Here is a 17,558-nt window from a genome sequence, read left to right on the forward strand (position 1 = left end):
AGAGAAGGCCAGGGATGAAGATGTCTCATGCCATCTAAGAAATGCTTTGCTTCCTGCATCTTTTCTAAATCGACTGTTAGAACATCCTGGGCTGTGTGCAGGGAGGCCTGCGTGGGCTGAGGCCAGAAAGCTGAGCCAGGTGAGCAAGTGTTATTCCTGCGTAAGAGCCAAAATGTTGACTGCTAGAATCAAGTTACAAGCCTGGTGAAACAGTGCAGGGACTGAGATACCACAGGGTCCTCTACTATACTAAAGAGAAGAGAAATGAGAGGAAAAAGGGAAAAACAAGTTTGCTATCCTCCTTTAGGTACCATTTTATAGAGCATCTACCATATGCCAGGCAACGTACTACATGCTATATGCATGACCTCATTTTATCTCCATTAAAAAAATGAGGAGCTGGGGGACTCAGGGAGGTGAAGTCTTATGTCACAAACCTAACAAATGACAGATCTGGGATTTGAACCCAGGTCTTCATTTACTGCATACAAGAGGAAATAGCCTTTTGGAAAAGAAGCAATTAGACATGGATGCAGGAGATAGCATGGTGGGGTTTTAAAAATAATTATTTTTACAAATTCTAAAACATCTCAAACTTCCAAAAAATCTGCAAGTACAAAGAACATTATTTCCCCCTCAACCATGTGACAGTAAACAGACATGATGCCCCTCACCCCCAGATACCTCAGTGTGTCTCCAGTACAAACAAGGACACTCTCTTACTTCTCCCCAGTACAACCACTTAAATCAGAAAATTAACAGTGGCATCTTACTCCCAGCTAATCTTCAGACCTCATTCAAGTTGTGCAAATTGTCCCAACAATGTCTTTTATAACAAAAACATCCAATTCAGAATCAGATGTTGTGTCCAATTGTCATGTCTCTTTAGTCTCCTTCAATCTGAAATTTTTTTTTTTTTTTTGCTCTTTTTAAAAAATTATTCTAGACACAGAGGTCTCATTTTTTGCACAGGCTGGTCTCAAACTCCTAGCCTCAAGCGATCTTCCCAGCTCGTCCTCCCAAAGTGCTGGGATCACAGATGTGAGCTATGGCACCCAGCTTGTTTTTGTTTCGAATATAATGTAGGATGAAGAAAGATCAAGCCTTTGGTGGTCCCTGTCTCTCCAAAGGTTGAGTGGAGAAGCGTATGGTGAGAGGCCCTTGGTGGCCATGGACATCAGGCCGCACAAGCCACAGAGGGCTTGTGGAGATTCTTATGGCTCAGAACAGACTAGGAACAAACATGGGCATGGTCAAGGCTCAATCGCTGAGCACTAGGTAACTGCAGGAAGTTAAAACTTTCACAAAGACCATCCATGTGGTTGACTGGGAAATACAGGCAGAGCTGCTTCTGGAAAATGGATTTCATCCACTGTTTGTCCATTTTAGTCTAATCCCTAATGAAACAGAATGAACTTCAGTCTCTTGAAATCTGATTCTTCCACCTATGAAAAAAGCAATGAGAAAGGTGGCTTTTCACTTTAAATGAGACACTTTGAGCCGAGTCTAACTCAGGAGAACTGCTCAAATTGTACGCGCTTCCCCAACACAGACATCAGGCCAGACGAGGTCAGAAATGCTGGTAAAACATTTATTTCAAAAATTCATTTGGTGTTCAGATGATAAATAGGAATTAAGAACCAGTATCTTTCTTAGGCTCTAAAAATCAGAAATAAGACACAATTTCATACATGCAGACTTTTGAAATATGGAGTAATGTTTAAATTAACAGCTAAAAGAAAAGCTCTGAATGTTACTCTTTATTCTGGTAGGTTATGATTTACCCAGTATTGTTTACCTGCCTTGATTTAGTATTAGTATCTCCTGTATGCAAGGCACTCAGAGCCATGATTCCTAGCTTCTAACATCCGATTTCTAGGCCTCTCATGCAGACGCCAATAAAGGCTCTGTGTACAGCCCTGTGCTTATGGCCTATGTATCTATTAGCTCTACCCCTTGGGCTAATAGCACTCCTTGTCTGGAGCTTGGCTTTTCCCCTCTGAGAAGTCACTTGCTGTGATGTAGAAGCTATGCCAAAGCACAGTAACTCATTCAGCACTTACCAATAAGTTGGCAGCAAATCAGAGCTGAATCTTTCATCAGGGGGCTTTAGGATTTGAGGGGAGGGACATCTCATTGTCCTTAGGGAATGATAATGCCATGAGGGATTTCCTCTAGGAGAAAAAGGAATTATTTCTGATGCATCATCAACTGTCACCGCAGTATGTGGTTCTCAAGATCGAGTCAATTTAGGGGAGGCAGCAATATTGTCAGCCCACTCTAGGCCAGGGAACATGTGTCTTCTCTGCCAGACCTCAATGTGTCTAGAGAAGGTGAATTCACATAGCTTAATGGCTGGGTTTGGTTCATTAACAAAATAATTTCTTTCCAGCAAATGAAGTTAATGCAGAAATGGAGAACGAATGTATGGTAATGTTTTACTCAGCAGTTTAAAAGATGCTTTTAAAAATTATTCAATAGAAGATTTCCAGAAGAAAAGAATCATTAAGTAGCTAAGAACTCTATCCTCAATGGCTAGCACACTATTTGGCTCATTGATGGTCTTAAATGGATTTTTAGTGCAAGAATTACAGAAGGAGCAACTGCACGTTGGCACATCCAAGCCTGCTTCGGGACAGCCCAGTGCCTCTCCAACCTGGCTCTGGAGAGGAGGAGCCTACAGGGAGCTTATAACCTGGCGGACTAAGGCTCAGCATAGAACTTGCTAGTTGCCCTGTGGCAGGAGGCACAGTTGGGGTCCTTCAACAACTCTTTATCTGGTTAGCTGACCAGAGTAATGTCTGGTGAACTTTATTCTCTGTCTAGTGCAGGTACATTAGACGTCACACTGATGATCTCAGCCAAGATCTGTGCTAAGTTAGTCTGGGCTCATCTTCATCTTCTGTCTTACAGGAGACTCAGGTTCACTTCCTGCTCCTGGGACATGAGTGTATCCTTGTTATAATCTCATACACTTCACATATCTGACTATACTCTTAACATTCACTGATTTCTTTTACATTTTCTAGTAGGTATTTCATAATTTCCTCCAGAAGAGCCTATTCTACAATGTAACTCAATTAAAATCAAGTACATGTAGATTTTTTTTTCATCTGCAAAGATCCTGCCTACCAAAATAAACCATATGGTGCCACTGGGCATCTTGTGCAAACACGAGACTGTGTAGATCACTGTGTTCCCCGAGTCTTGGAAAATGTATGGTTAAACCTATGGAATGATCCATCAACTGTGTTTACTTCAGCCTGTAACATGGCGAGCTGAGAGTTGGTTTGTAAGACAAAGGTTCTCACTTTCTTCATTTCTAATATCAGTCTTCAAAATTAAACATTTACCTGCTAAGTCTAGTACACCGACTGCCTCCATGTACTGGCAGTGGGGGCTTGTTCCTCAGGCCAATTTACATTTTGGACAGGTCATCCTTTAGGGAGTCAGCAATCATGTCTGCCATTTCCTGGTTAAAATGGATGATGAAAGCATGAGGTATGTTTTTCTTACAGAGTCGAATGTCTCCTTCTGGAAAATCCTTCTTAATGTCTTCATAGTACTCTTTTGGACACCAAGGATCTATAGTACCATAATAAAATGTAAGCTGAAATACAAGACAAAAACATTTTATTAGAAAACACGTTCCCTTCCTGACACAGATATGACACCAGCAGCTGGCAGTGCTCTGAGGACAGCACCTATGCCTGGCCCTGGGAGCTAGTCCCCAAGCTCTCTCCAGAGTGTGGCTCTCTCAAGGTAGCAAGGCTTCACGATGTACAGGAGTGCACTTAGAAGAATTTGGTGGGAAGATCCCATGCTGGGAGACTCTTGTGTGATAGATCCCTCATAATTCACTGAAAGGACTTACCAGGAAAGTTTTGTGTACTGAGGTTGGGATGGACACTGGAATGAAGGCCAGTAAGGATGACGAAGAGAATTATTGAGACATAGTCACCGAATGACTAGTGACCAGTTAATAAACTTAGTTGTTTCCAAATAGCCACATGGTAGTCATATGGGATGTATTTGTTGAATGAATACAAATACGGATCAGATAGACTCAGGCTTTCCAATGTAGCTGATGAAATGTGATCAGAATCCTGAGAGAGTTTATGACATTTCTAAGAAAAGGCTCTATGCAGCCTGTATGTTGATTCAGTGGGGAAGTGCAATAATCATACTTCAGTTGACAGTAAGCAGCTGAATGGAGGCAGAGCCTCCTCTGTGGCATTACCAAGACCCTGAATGGATATCTACCTAAACCCGCATGTGATATATATATATATGTATATATTGCTCTAGGCTGCTGTGTTTCACTGAAAAACTGCTAGTTCTGTTAGTTCTAAAAATAAAGGCAACAAAGCAACATCTTATATTCAGAAGGATAGATAGTGGCAATTTCTACAAAAACCAAGAACTAAATCTTAAGGATCCTTTGACCTCTGTATCACTGAAAGAAAGAGCTGCGCCCAGCTCCAGCCCCTAGTTGGCCAGCTGTAGTCACTTGCAGCTTCCCTAATATACCAAATGTGCTCCTTCGCTCAGACACTGAATTGCTTACTCATTCCTTTGTTCAGCAAATACAAATGGAGCACCTACTTTGTATTAGGAACCTGGAAAATAGAGATAGGACAGTCTTGGGGAAGGGGAGAAGGGGACTCCATGTACACAAGACAATTTGAGAGCTCAGGTGAGGCGCAGCTGGTCAGAAGTAGTGGGCAGGAAAGATTCCCCAGAATTGATGCCTGAGTTGAGTCTTCAAGCTGGGGGAGCACACTGTGGGGAGAAGACCAAGCAAACCAAAGCTTGAAAGAGCATGGCATGTGTGGGGAACTGGAATTCCATATGGCTGGAATATAGGGTTGTGGGAGATAAGACTGGAGAGGCAGAGAGGGATGAGGTCATGGACAGCATCTTCTATGCATGCCAAGGAGGTTGCACTTTATCCCGAAGTCCACAAGCCAAAAAAGACTGCACAATGAAGTGACATGCTCAGGTCCCTATGTCAGGAAAACCACTCTGGCCACAACAGGAAGAGAGATTGGAGGGGATCAAGTGGTGGGGGAGGAGAGTGCGGGGAAATAGGCGTTATTGCTTACTGGATAGTTTTAGTGTATCAATTATTAAATCCATGACCTGAATATGGGACAGATGAGACTGATCTTACAAAAACAATGGCCTTTATTACAATAACATGATGCCTTAACCAATATTTAAAGAGATGGTTAGTTAAAAACACTTTATAGAGGAAAAAATTTAACGTAGTACTCCAGAGAGTAAATTATGAACAAGTAAACCTCAAGTGGCAGACTTACTCTGAATCGCTTCATGGAGGTTTCCTTTTTTTTTTTTTTTAAATTATACTTCAAATTCTGGGACACATGCAGAGCGTGCAGGTTTGTTACATAGGTATACATGTGCCATGGTGGTTTGCTGTACCCATCAACCTGTCATCTACATTACGTATTTCTCCTAATGCTATCCCTCCCCAGCCCCCAGCCCCCAATAGTCCCCAGTGTGTGATGTTCCCCTCCCTGTGTCCATGTGTTCTCATTGTTCAACTTCCACTTATGAGTGAGAACATGCCGTGTCTGGTTTTCTGTTCCTGTGTCAGTTTGCTGAGAATGATGGTTTCCAGCTTCATCCATGTCCCTGCAAAGGACATGAACTCATCCTTTTTTATGACTCCATAGTATTCCAGCTTCATGGAGATTTTCTTGGTTGTTACCTGGGGTTCCAGTTTTGCATGCTGCAGAGGACCTGCAACTTACAGATTTATCACTTAATTCATCCTTCACATTCTCCTACTTTTCCTCACTCCAACCATTTCTGGGCATTCCAAAGCCCCTAAAGCCAAAATTCATTTTGCCATGGTTCTTAGCAGAGTAAGAACTTCTTTTGCTTCCTAGAGAATATGAGAGCCTAGCAGTTGCCTGGTTCTTCCTCCTGGTCTCAGCTCTTTCTATAGCTCTAAAATGCTGCAACTTCACAACCAGTGGGAGACTATTCTGTCCAGTAGTAGAAAAACACGTTTCCCTGGATCTCTCAGCAACTACCCTGCTATAGCTTTGCCTTGAAATTCTGTCAAGAGTACAAACTATTTGCAGGTATTAATTATCTACCAATAGTAGTGATAATATTAGGCTGTCTCTAAGCTACTCCCTACACTTACCACGAGCAATCTTTTCGATTGTATTCAGGAAATCGGATAGGGAACAGTCGCTAGGCAGTTACTCAGCACTTCCTCAGAGCAGGGAACACTGCTGAGAAATCTGGAAAGTCAGACTTGGGTTCGTACCCGTCAGGTCTGTTCCTCTGCTGCAAGGCACGCTCTCGCCTCAAGATCCCTGGACCCTGAGAAAGCTACTCTAGGACCCTCCCTCCAGTACAAGCTACAGTGTGAAGTCCTATGATAACGGCAGTCAGCTCAAAGGAAAGCCAGATAGAAAAGACCTCATCTAATACAGTCTCCTTGACAAGAAGAGCGTCACTGTATGCACCGCTGTTGCTTTCTGTCTGACATTTCAAAGACTGTTTCCATTAAGAACGTACCATTTACTTTTCTGTGATGCAATTACAACTTGAAATGTTTCCAATGAGAAGTCCAGCTTGATGAGCCCTCAGCACTGAGCAAACACCATCCCCGTACATGCAGTTAAGGCAGCGATTTGAGCAGGGGTGATCAACATGGATTAAGGGACCCGACACCCACCTCAGGGTATCAAGAGACAAATATGTCCAAGTAATTATGGGGCATATGCTGTCCAAGGCATGTGCTAGGAACCTCAACAAAGGTTGAGGTGTCAGTGTTCAAGACAGCAGAACAGTGAGGAGTCTAGACCTCCCGTATGCTTATCTGATTTTATTTCTCGATTCTCTACAATCCTTAACCGTTTGAAGTGGGCCCCATTTGGTTAAATGCCTAACCGATGATGGGGGTGGGCTCACGTTTTTTAAAATTTTGTTTTCTTTTACAAGTTCTTTTTCAGGCTATATATTCTCTAAACAGCTTCCTATGAAAGTCTTGGCTTACAAGTAAAACACGTGGTTATCTAATGCCTTTACATACACTGGCTTGAGATACTTCCTTTTCCCTATAAATTATAAATCACAGGCAATAGATCTGACCAGAGGACTCTGCACCTGCAGCCCTGAACAGGAAAATGAGAAAGTATGGAGTGTGTGGTGGCACTGGCGGGGGATGGAGGAGGAGGGGTGAAGTAGAAAGAAAGAGAAACAACTGGACACCAAAAACATAGTGGTTAACAGTGCATACTCTTTATTTATTGGTATGTAAAAATGAATTGCAATGCACCATGACGAACCGATGGGCCGAAAGCAATGGCCAGGATCTGTGCCAGTCTGAGTAAGCACTGTCTATGTATTATCTTGTTGTATCCTCACAACAATACTCTAAGTATTGTATCTATATTTTACAGAAAAGAAAATTGAGGCTTAGCAAGATTAACCTGCTTATTTCAAGCAATATTGCGTTGAAGAGCTGGGCTACAAATCCACAGACAACATTCCTAACCTGTACCTTTTGCTGCTATTTACAATTCCAGTAAATAGACCCGTTATAAAAACATAAAATCTGACAACTGGCAGGTCTTAAACTGGATATGAAAACTAATAGAGTGTGAGAGTTGTCAACAGGAGCTAACACAGCCACCTTTATTTTTATTTACTTATTTATTTTGAGATAGTCTTACTCTGGGCCCAGCCTAGAGTGCAGTGGTGTGATCTCAGCTCACTGGAGCCTTGACCTCCCGAGCTCAAGTGACCCTTGCACCTCAGCTTCCAGGGTAGCTGGAACCACAAGCGCATGCCACCATGCTCAGCTAATTTTTAATTTTTTTTTGTAGAGACGAGGTCTCCCTGTGTTTCCCAGCCTGGTCTCCAACTCCTGGGCTCAAGTGATCCACCCACCTCTGCCTCACAAAGTACTGAAATTACAGGCATGAGCCACAGCACCCAGCCTTCCCAACTACCTTTACTGAAAGCCTTCTCACAGTCTATGTAGCTTTTCTGAGGCACTGTGTGTCATGGGGGTGATAACTGCTATGAAAGTACTGGAATCGTTAACAAAGAATCACAGGCAATCAGCAGGATGTTTACTCTTTTTTTTTTTTTTTTGAGACGGAGTCTCGCTCTGTCGCCCAGGCTGGAGTGCAGTGGCGCAATCTCGGCTCACTGCCAGCTCCCCCTCCCGGGTTCACGCCATTCTCCTGACTCAGCCTCTCCGAGTAGCTGGGACTACAGGCGCCCGCCACCACGCCCGGCTAATTTTTTGTATTTTTTAGTAGAGATGGGGTTTCACCGTGGTCTCGATCTCCTGACCTCGTGATCCGCCCGCCTCGGCCTCCCAAAGTGCTGGGATTACAAGCGTGAGCCACCGCGCCCGGCCAGGATGTTTACTTTCAAAGGTTTAGAAGAAAATAAATTATTTCCTGTAGTTTATTTCTCCTTAGCACTTGTTTTGGTACTCATGAGAATTGATAAAAAGTATACATTATTGAGATAGAAATTTTTCTGTTTCCAAATTGTCATGTTAAGTAACCTGTTGTTTTCTATTAAGCACAAAATTTAACTTTTTTTCAGTTCTAGATTTTGATTCCCCAGAACCACGCTTTGGCTTTTCTTCCTGAGTTTTCTGCTGGAAAGTGGATTTATGGTTACTATGGTCTCTGTGCTTATAGATGAACTTCCCTTTAACTGTTTAGTGTGTGCCTAAGGAGACAGGGCCCTCCTAAAATATCCCTGCAGGTTGCTGCAGCTTGTCCCCACATCTGTCTTTTCTTCTGTGGGGGTCCCCCCCCCCCACTTTCTGGGGGGTCTATAAATGGTACTTTTGGACAGTGAATTGCTGAAGCTGATAGATTAAAATGAGCTCCACCAAAAATGACTCTGAATCCATCCCATATCTGGTACTGGGCTAAGTGGCTGACGTTAAGAAGTGTGTAAGATGGTCTCTGTCCTGGAGCAGCTCACAGACTAGGCGAGAGAACAGGCCTGTATAAACTGGCTCTTAAATACAACAGGCAGACAGAGGTATGGACAAAGCCCTACGGGACCCCAAAGCAGGAAAACCCAAATTCTGCCCTGAGGGAGTGAACGTGAACAAAGCTTTGTTTTAACATACATTTGGAGTTGGGTGCTTTTATGCATTACTAATAGAGGATTTATAGTAAGAACAAATAAATATTAGAAGCATCTTATGATTTAGCGAATAACAAAACTCACTTTCAATGACACAGCAACATCTTAAAATAATAAAAATTTTAAAAGCCACACATAAAAATCTCTATCTGAATTATTTCTGTCTATTCAATAGGACAGTAGGACTACAGGCATTACAGGAATAAAAGGGCTAATAAAATGAAAGTTTTGCATATATATATATTTTTTGCATATATATATTTGTTGTTGGCGTTAACCTTATGGATAAACTGAATTTTAGAAGCTCTTTAAATCATAATTCACCACGAAGTCAAGTTTGGTACAAACGATATCTCATCAATACAACTTGAAATGTTTCCAACGAGAAATCCAGCTTGATGAGCCCTCGGCACAGACTACTTCGGGCAGTCAATTTGTGGGCTGCCTGTTTTGTGATATAGTGCAGGCCTGAGCAGGGTGGTAAATGGCACTTCTGGGGGTGTCATGCTGAGAGTGAAAGGGCTTCTCATAATGTCTTTATATCACAGTGTGGTAAAATAATTGTATTTATATTATTCTAAAGTAATTTGTGGAACTACTCAAGCTCCTTATGCAGCCAGGAAGAGCGTAGTGCAGTGAGTGCAGTGTTAAGACTGTACAGGTCCCTGAGCCATATCCACCTGGACTGGAATCTTGGTTCTGCCATTTATTGGTGCTGTGAGCCCAGACCAGTTACTTAGCTTCCCTGTGCCTGCTTATTCATCTGTAAAGTAAGACAGAACTAGTTACCAGTGGGCTAGTGCTGAGGACTGGAAAACAAAGTGTATCAAGTGCTTTACACATGGTGGGCACTCTTAAAGGCTGCTGCTTTACAGGTGAGGACAAAGGGAGCTCCTCGACACAGACTGGGCAATGGTGGGGTGGGGTGGCATGGGAGCTGTGCCCTGGTCAAGGAAAAAGAATCCACATGACCTTACATTAGCCTTTGAGAAAATATATTTATTCTGATAAGTTGCTTTTGACATAGGCTCAGAAAATATATAAGTATTAAACATTTTTAAAAGTCGAAAGCAAAGTTGTTTTACCATATACTTACTCATTATCTAAAAAATGTACATGTCGTATTCCCCAGACATGATTGTAGAGAAAGACAGATGGGGTAGAAGATAAGTCGGAACCAAATAAACAGTGAGGCACATCCCTATCCTCAAGCCGCCACTAACAGTCAGCTCCTAGAGTGGATTCTATACTTCCACTTTTATAATAAAACCTACTTTTCCTTATAAAGGAGACCTGGAGCCTAAGCTTTAGTGCCCTTTGGCTATCCTTGGTTGAGCATCTTCCAAATGAAGAAAGGCACCGACTTTTCTTCCTGGTGGGCTCACAGGGTGAGCCTGTGGGTTCTTGCAGCAGTGAAGGTAATGCCCACCACTTTTCTGAGCAATGCAAGGCTTTCTGTTAGCATTTCATGAACAGCTGTAGCTCCCTGGCAGCTTACACTGCATGGCAGGGCAACCAGGAAGCCAGCACCAGAGACAGTGACCAAAGAGGAGTGACACAGATTCTCAGAGAGATCTATCTTCTTGGCCTTTCTTCTAGAGGTCTAAGAAAAACATGTCATTCCTGCTTTCTCCAGGTTTTCTTTCCTTCTTTGAAATAATTCCCACTAGAGCAGGTTTTTTGCTTGTTTCATTACTTGTGAAAAAAGCAAAAGGTCAGATATAAAGCAGTCGGTTGCATACCAAGGGATCAAATTAGTACCTACACATATAGGCCCCCTACTTCCCAGCTAGGGCCCCCTGCCCTACCTTTATCTCCTGTTTTTATCCCCTTGAAGCTTTCCCGGGCTCAGGATATAAACTGTTAGGTCCTCCAATGCATGCCCATTTCTGGGGAGAGTCTAGACAGTCTGGATGACAGCAGCAGGCTTCCACTTCTCCCCTCCCCTCAGAGTCAAAGACATGTAAGCCCCAACTTGCAATGTTAAAGGAAACCGATTCTGTGATATAAACATCTCCTTTCAGTTACTTAAAAAATCTTATCCCTGTCGGAGACACAGGCAGCTGCAAAGTGTCAGCATTTCACTGCAGTTTTTCTGAGCCTCTGTTTTTAGGAACTTGCAGAATTGCTAAAGAAAGGGAGATGGTTTAGGGACTTCGGTTTTTCCAGTTACCTTGTTTCCTCTCTTCTGTTTATTCCTGACTGACTCAATTACCATTCTTGAGAAAATGAGAACTGAAATCTCCAAAGATTTTTTAAAAGTGGCTGAGGATGGAGGTGAAAACACAAATGCTTCCGGCCCATGAACCCTGCTTCTCTCTGCAGGCACGGAGGGGAGCGGCGGGAATGGGAGCGCCAAAGGAGGAGTAGGTCCTATGGGGCACTGTGTGGCTCACTCTCCAGTAGCTGGAACAACCATCTGTGTATACAGTGGTGTGCAGAGCAGCACTCTCCTTCCTGTGTGGCTAACATGTAAAGGGCCAGGATCCTCTCCCTCCCACATACAAGCCACGAGGCCATCAAGTGACTGGCTTGTCTTTCTCACGTGGGACTGCACTGAGATGCTAACCCAGGGCCTCTGCTTTCCTCTGGTGAGGCCCTCTGGCAAAGTAAGAGGCCCTGAGCGCCAGTCTCCTCCTGTGTTTCTGTCTTTCCCTGGATCTGTGCCCCAAAAAGGGGGCAAATGTACTGGAATGGTTTTACTCAACTGAGAGAAAGGCTAAGTCCAGTTCACTAGACTTCTCTGGACTAGAATAAGGGGCCCAAGCCTCGGTAAAAATCAAGTACTATTGTGTTTTCCCCTCATTATGGTTCCTATACAACAGCTCCTTGAGGCATCTTATGGGAAGTGGTGGCTGTTATTTAGAATGGCATTGGGCATTCCGGGGTCTCTTGGCCACATACTTAGCATCACTAATACCTTTCATTAACACAATGAAAATATCTGAAAAGGGGATGTGAGAGGAGGAACTGTTAGGCAAATAGTCTTTTTAAAGTACTTAGAAGCATAACTAGGCTATAACTAACTTTGTAATAGTAATAAAAACATTTATTGAATGCTTAGTGCATTCCAGACACTCTTTTTTTTTTTTTTTTTGAGACAGAGTCTCGCTCTGTTACCCAGGCTGGAGTGCAGTAGCATGATCTCGGCTCACTGCAACCTCCGCCTCCTGGATTCAAGCAATTCTTCTGCCTCAGCCTCCTGAGTAGCTGGGACTATAGGCATGGACCACCATGCCCGGCTAATATTTGTATTTTTAGTAGAGACGGGGTTTCACCATGTTGGCCAGGCTGGTCTCGAACTCCTTACCTCATGATCCACCCGCCTCGGCCTCCCAAAGTGCTGGGATTACAGGCATGAGCCACTGTGCCTGGCACGGATACTCTTATAAGGTCTGAATTACAAGGTATGAATTATAGCATATTTTTGGAATAGCTGTATGAGGCTAGACACTATTATTAAACCATTTTATTGATGAACAAAGGAGGCACAGTGAGGTCCGGTAACTTAAGCAGGGTCACGAACAAGGGTGGATTTGGTGTTTGAAGCTTGGCTGAGACTCTGGGAGCCCAGCTCTCCAGCACGTTTGCCTCCCCTCAGTCACCAGGCTCCACTGCAGAACCCCAGGGTGTGTTAACACAATTGCCCAAATAAAGCTTTCAAGGTCAAAATATTGAGATAAAAACAAACCTATCTATTTTCAGGATGATTATGACATTCTGGACAGGCTTCAAATTAAACAGGCAGAACTAACACAATCCGTTTCAGAATACCGAGGCTTGGCGGAAAGGCAGGCCTGGTGAACTGGTCCAGGAAGCATTTCCTATGCTGCAGCAGGCAGGACATGTGCATGTCAGAAGGATTTGCATGCCCCAATCTGCAAACAACTGCACAAGGTTTGCTCCCAAAGGCAACACACACCTTTGGGCTAAGGCAGGCTAAGAAGGATGGGGACAGAGCAATAGCAGAGGAGTTCCTGTTCTTGAGGACACTTGCCCCTTTCCCAAGCCACACTGTAGCCCTGGCCTGGCCCTCTGGGGGCAGGGGCAGCACCACCTTACAGGCAGCCCCCCTACTACTGCCTAACTTAATCTGAAAGCTGCACTCCATGTGTTCTCTTTGGAGCAATTTCAGATTCCTACTTACTGATAGTGATGCTCAGATTCAGTCTGGCAGTAGCACACACCAGCTGTTTCCATAAGCCTGGGCCAAACGTGGTCATGGCAGTTTAGAATTTCCCCCCTAAGTGGGTTTGAAATGAAAACTTCAAGTTTATAAACCAAACATGAGTTCGCTTTTCAATGAATGAGACATGCATCCCTTATGGCTTAGAACAGTGACAGAACAAGGGAGTGCTGACCTCTTACTTGCCTCCGACACACCAGGTGCCTCATAAAAGAGAATACTCCAGAGGTTTCCAGACAAGCTGGGATTGGGGTGGCGAAAACGCACAGTTGATTATCTTCCTTTGGTTTATTTCATCCTGGTTCTCATTCCCACCCTTCTTACCTCCCCTCCCATCTTATTCATTCAGTGGCTCCTCGTCTTCCTCCCAACCCTTAAGCTGGGTTCCCCAACGATCAGTCATTAGAAGTCCTCTCTCCTTATTCTGTATACTTCTTTAGGCTGCTATTACCCATGCTCTTGGCTTTAACTACAGCCTCATCACTCCTCAACCAAAAGTCAGCCTCAAATACCTTTCTAAGCTTTACACCCACACATCCAGGGCCTGCCAGACACGGATCCACTTGCATGTCCCACTGGCGTCTCAAATACAAGTACCAAAATGAACCACTTGTTCAGCCATCTCCCATAACTTGCTGCTGCTTCTCTTCCCATATTCCCTGTCTTATTACCAAGTCCAGATACAGAGAAATAATCTTAGATTCCTCCATCTCCATTCCCCAATATCCTGTTAGTACTCAGTACCTTTGATTCTATCTCCTAAATCTTCCCATCCTCAATCCCAATGCCTTAGTTCTTATAAAAGCTTTGTAAACAGGATCCCTAACTCATATTTCATCCTTTTCTAGTATTATACCACACATTTGCCCTCAAAATAATCCCTCTCATTTGTTAATCTCACCAAATTCCTAGGGCTAACTGATATGAACCGGTGCCCCTGAACTGGCTGTTCATAGCTGGCATACATTCTGATTGGTCAATCCCTATATCATATGGTTGTCAAATGTTTTGACTGTCACCCTGTTACCCCCATGCTTAGACCCTTCAATAGCTCCCCAAAACAGTTTCTTTAGTGTGGCATATCATGACTTCTTGTTCTCAGGCCAGTGCCTAAGCCACAACGTCATGCTACCTAACCTTTTTTAGTTTCTCTAACGCAGGGCTTCTTTGCTTGCTGTGTACAGGTCCAGAGGTTTGGAGAAGGGGTTATGTAAACTTGGGAAAAATTTACATGTTTACTTTTGTTAATATCTAACCAAAATTTAGTATTTCTTTCAATTATGAATACAGGCAACAAGCTATAATATTAGTAATGCCTATATTTTGTCATCTATACAAATGATAAGTATTTTTAAATCACACTAACTTGCTCAAGGTAACTAAAAAATTATACTCATCATTACAAATTAAAAAAAAATTCTGATTGCTATTATATCTCAATATCCGACAACTTCTTTCTTTTGTAATCTTGTATATTTTATGCACTTCAGAACATCATTGTGAGTAGAATCCAAAAGCTTTATGAGAGAGTGAAAGAGATGCATGGCACAAAAAAGGTTTAGAATCCACACTCTAATTAATGGCTTCCCCATCCATCCATCTCTCCAGCACATATTTACTGACTGTTTACCAGGTATGAATTATGCTAGGCCCTAGGGGATATCAAGATGAAGAAGACACAGTTCCTTACCTCAATGTGGGGAAAGGTGAAGGTTGATTGTTTAAATACTGTGTGATAAATGCAATATAACTTTACATAGGGAGTAACATCTAACCAAAACCAAGGACTGGGAAGGCCTCTTGGGGATGACACTAGACAAGCAGGATTTAGTCAAATGACAAAATAACCTATAGGCCAGGCGCAGTGGCTCATGCCTGTAATCCCAGCACCTTGGGAGGCCGAGGCGGGTAAATCACAAGGTCAAGAGTTTGAGACCAGCCTGACCAACATGGTGAAACCCTGTCTCTAGTAAAAAATAGCTGGGTATGGTGGCAGGTACCTGTAATCCCAGCTACTTGGGAGGCTGAGGCAAGAGAATCGCTTGAACCCAGGAAGTGGAGGTTGCAGTGAGCCGAGATCGTGCCACTGCACTCTAGCCCAGGCGACAGTGCAAGACTCTGTCTCAAAAACACAAAAAAAGGAAAAAGAAATAACCTATGATGCCATAAACCATGGTATACTCCTTTGGAAACAACTATGAGTCTGTTATATTTGCTCCAGGAAAGAAAAATTATTTTAATAAAATAAATTACTTTATGTCCAATACTGTGTATAAAGTCACTGGACCTCAGAAGGAGGATAATCAGCCCAACAGATCTTTTAGAGCTAAAAATGCCCATTTTCCTCAAGCATATAAAAAGCTCTCTTCTTGTGTCAAATGGAAATCCAGTGGTAGAAAATTTGAATTTAGAACCAAAGCCTGCAGATTATGGTATGATAGTTCTCTTGGGGAGGAGAAAGAAGTAGAAAGCTGTCCGCATGATACAGTAGAAAGCTCATTTTTAGACTAACTTTCCTGTGGCATTCTGGCTGGATGGCACAAAGATATATTTTTCAGAACTATTTTTAGTTGAATAACTGAGATACAGGAAATGATTTTTCAACAAAATGTGTGGCTCGATGACTATTCACACTGGACAGTTCTGGATAGTTCTGAAGTTTCTGAAAGCCTTTGTTTGGGTGGAAATGGGAAAGAGTATCCTCAATTAAGATACCTAAATAGGAATATTTCTAATCCTGGGCACTGGTTTTAGTTTGACTAGTTATCGGGGGTGTTTGGAAGGCAGGAGGCAATGCCCACTATCTTCCTAGAACTATGTGCACTTTTAAGTTTCCTTATTTTCTCAAGCAGACTGGGACATATGTTGATTCAACTTCTACCAATATTAAATTACAGCATGTTTCCTCTTTTTATTACAGAAACAAAAAGTTGCAATAAACTTCCTGTCTCTCTGTACCTAGTTTCACTTAGGAGCTGTAATTGTATTATTCTAGTGGAGAGCTTGAATTTTGCTGATAGAAAGGATAATGAATTAACTGCAAGGTAGTTTTGCATGATTAAATGAAACAATGCTTTGTTTCCCCATATTCTAGAAGTATATTTAACGCTATCTCAAAAACGAAACTATTGCCTGGAGTTGAAAAAGTTTATTCCTGTGACTGTGTGTTAATATTAACCTTGAAATGTCTACCGTCTACCATTATACCCCCGTATTTCCCCATAAAATTTCAGTAAACCTACAGTCCTGACATAATTACCATGAACAGCCCTCTATCTGGGAATGATTACACTTGCATATGGATTTCACTTAGGACAAGAATAAGTTAGCACCTTTCTTTGACCTTTTTCTGAGCACAACACAAAAGCTGAATCCAGAAATGATGAGTATTTTACAGCAGCTGGCTTCCACAGGTGGTAAGGCAGGCTCTGACACATGATGGGTCTAGTTGTTCAGCAAGTGTGAATTTTGGAAGTGAGCATCTGCCAGTCTTATTATTAACTGAGAGTTGAGCTGTTTTTATGAACTCCCAACCTGGAAGAACTTAAATGCATTTTTGAAACAGATTCACTTATAGTTTAAATGAAAAATAAAATACTGTTTTTCTTGTATTTTCACATTGCTCAATGACTGGAAGTAGCTGAAAGCCCTGGAGAGAGGGCCCTCCTGAGGCCCCAGCACTCTCCCTTCGGCTAGTGAGGGCTTCCTTCTGGTTTCCAAATTTCAATCTCTAGCCAATTGCTATTTCAGAGATACGATGACCACTACGGCCATGAGACAAAAACACACTGGCATTTTCAAAAGTCCTCTCTGGGTGAATATTTTCAATATTCTAAAAAAAAATTTTAAGAACATATACACTTCTTGTTTTAAGATAATTGTATTGGGAGGTTATGGAATTAAGAATTAACAATGTAGAAAAGTTTAAGTCAAATGTATCAAGGTTTATAAAGACATTCTAAGTCCAGTGGGTTATCTCGTATTTCACTTGTGGATTGCTCCTGAGTCCTATGAGAGTTTGCCATTCAGCAGGGATCATTTCAGCAGGTATCATAGTTCAGCACCAATTGTAAAGTTTAAGACTAATGCTGTCCAACAGAAGTATAAAGCAAGGTACATATGCAATTTTAGAATATCCTAGTTACAATGTTTAAAAAAGTATAAAGGAATGGGTGAAATTACTTTTAATAATATGTTTTACTTAATC

General features: G+C 42.4%; 1 protein-coding gene across 4 annotated transcripts in view; it reads right to left on the reverse strand.

The window, feature by feature from the left end:
* Nucleotides 1-545: 545 nt before the first annotated feature.
* The window catches only part of LDAH (lipid droplet associated hydrolase), a 132,027-nt gene continuing 115,014 nt past the window's right edge, over nt 546-17,558 (reverse strand). The window contains exons 7-8 of one of the 4 annotated variants that reach the window (XR_004026994.1): nt 3,354-3,610; nt 546-1,445 (exon numbers count right to left, since the gene is read on the reverse strand). Coding sequence is in view for 2 of the 4 variants with exons in the window: in XM_030799862.1 (XP_030655722.1) it covers nt 3,419-3,610 (192 nt within the window). In the remaining 2 variants the exon portion in view is untranslated. Of the gene's footprint in view, nt 3,611-17,558 lie in introns of all 4 variants that reach the window. The other 3 variants (XR_004026993.1, XM_030799863.1, XM_030799862.1) reach the window with 3 other exon arrangements.

The sequence above is a fragment of the Nomascus leucogenys genome, chromosome 19, assembly GCF_006542625.1.
Source record: "Nomascus leucogenys isolate Asia chromosome 19, Asia_NLE_v1, whole genome shotgun sequence".
Classification (NCBI taxonomy): domain Eukaryota; kingdom Metazoa; phylum Chordata; class Mammalia; order Primates; family Hylobatidae; genus Nomascus; species Nomascus leucogenys.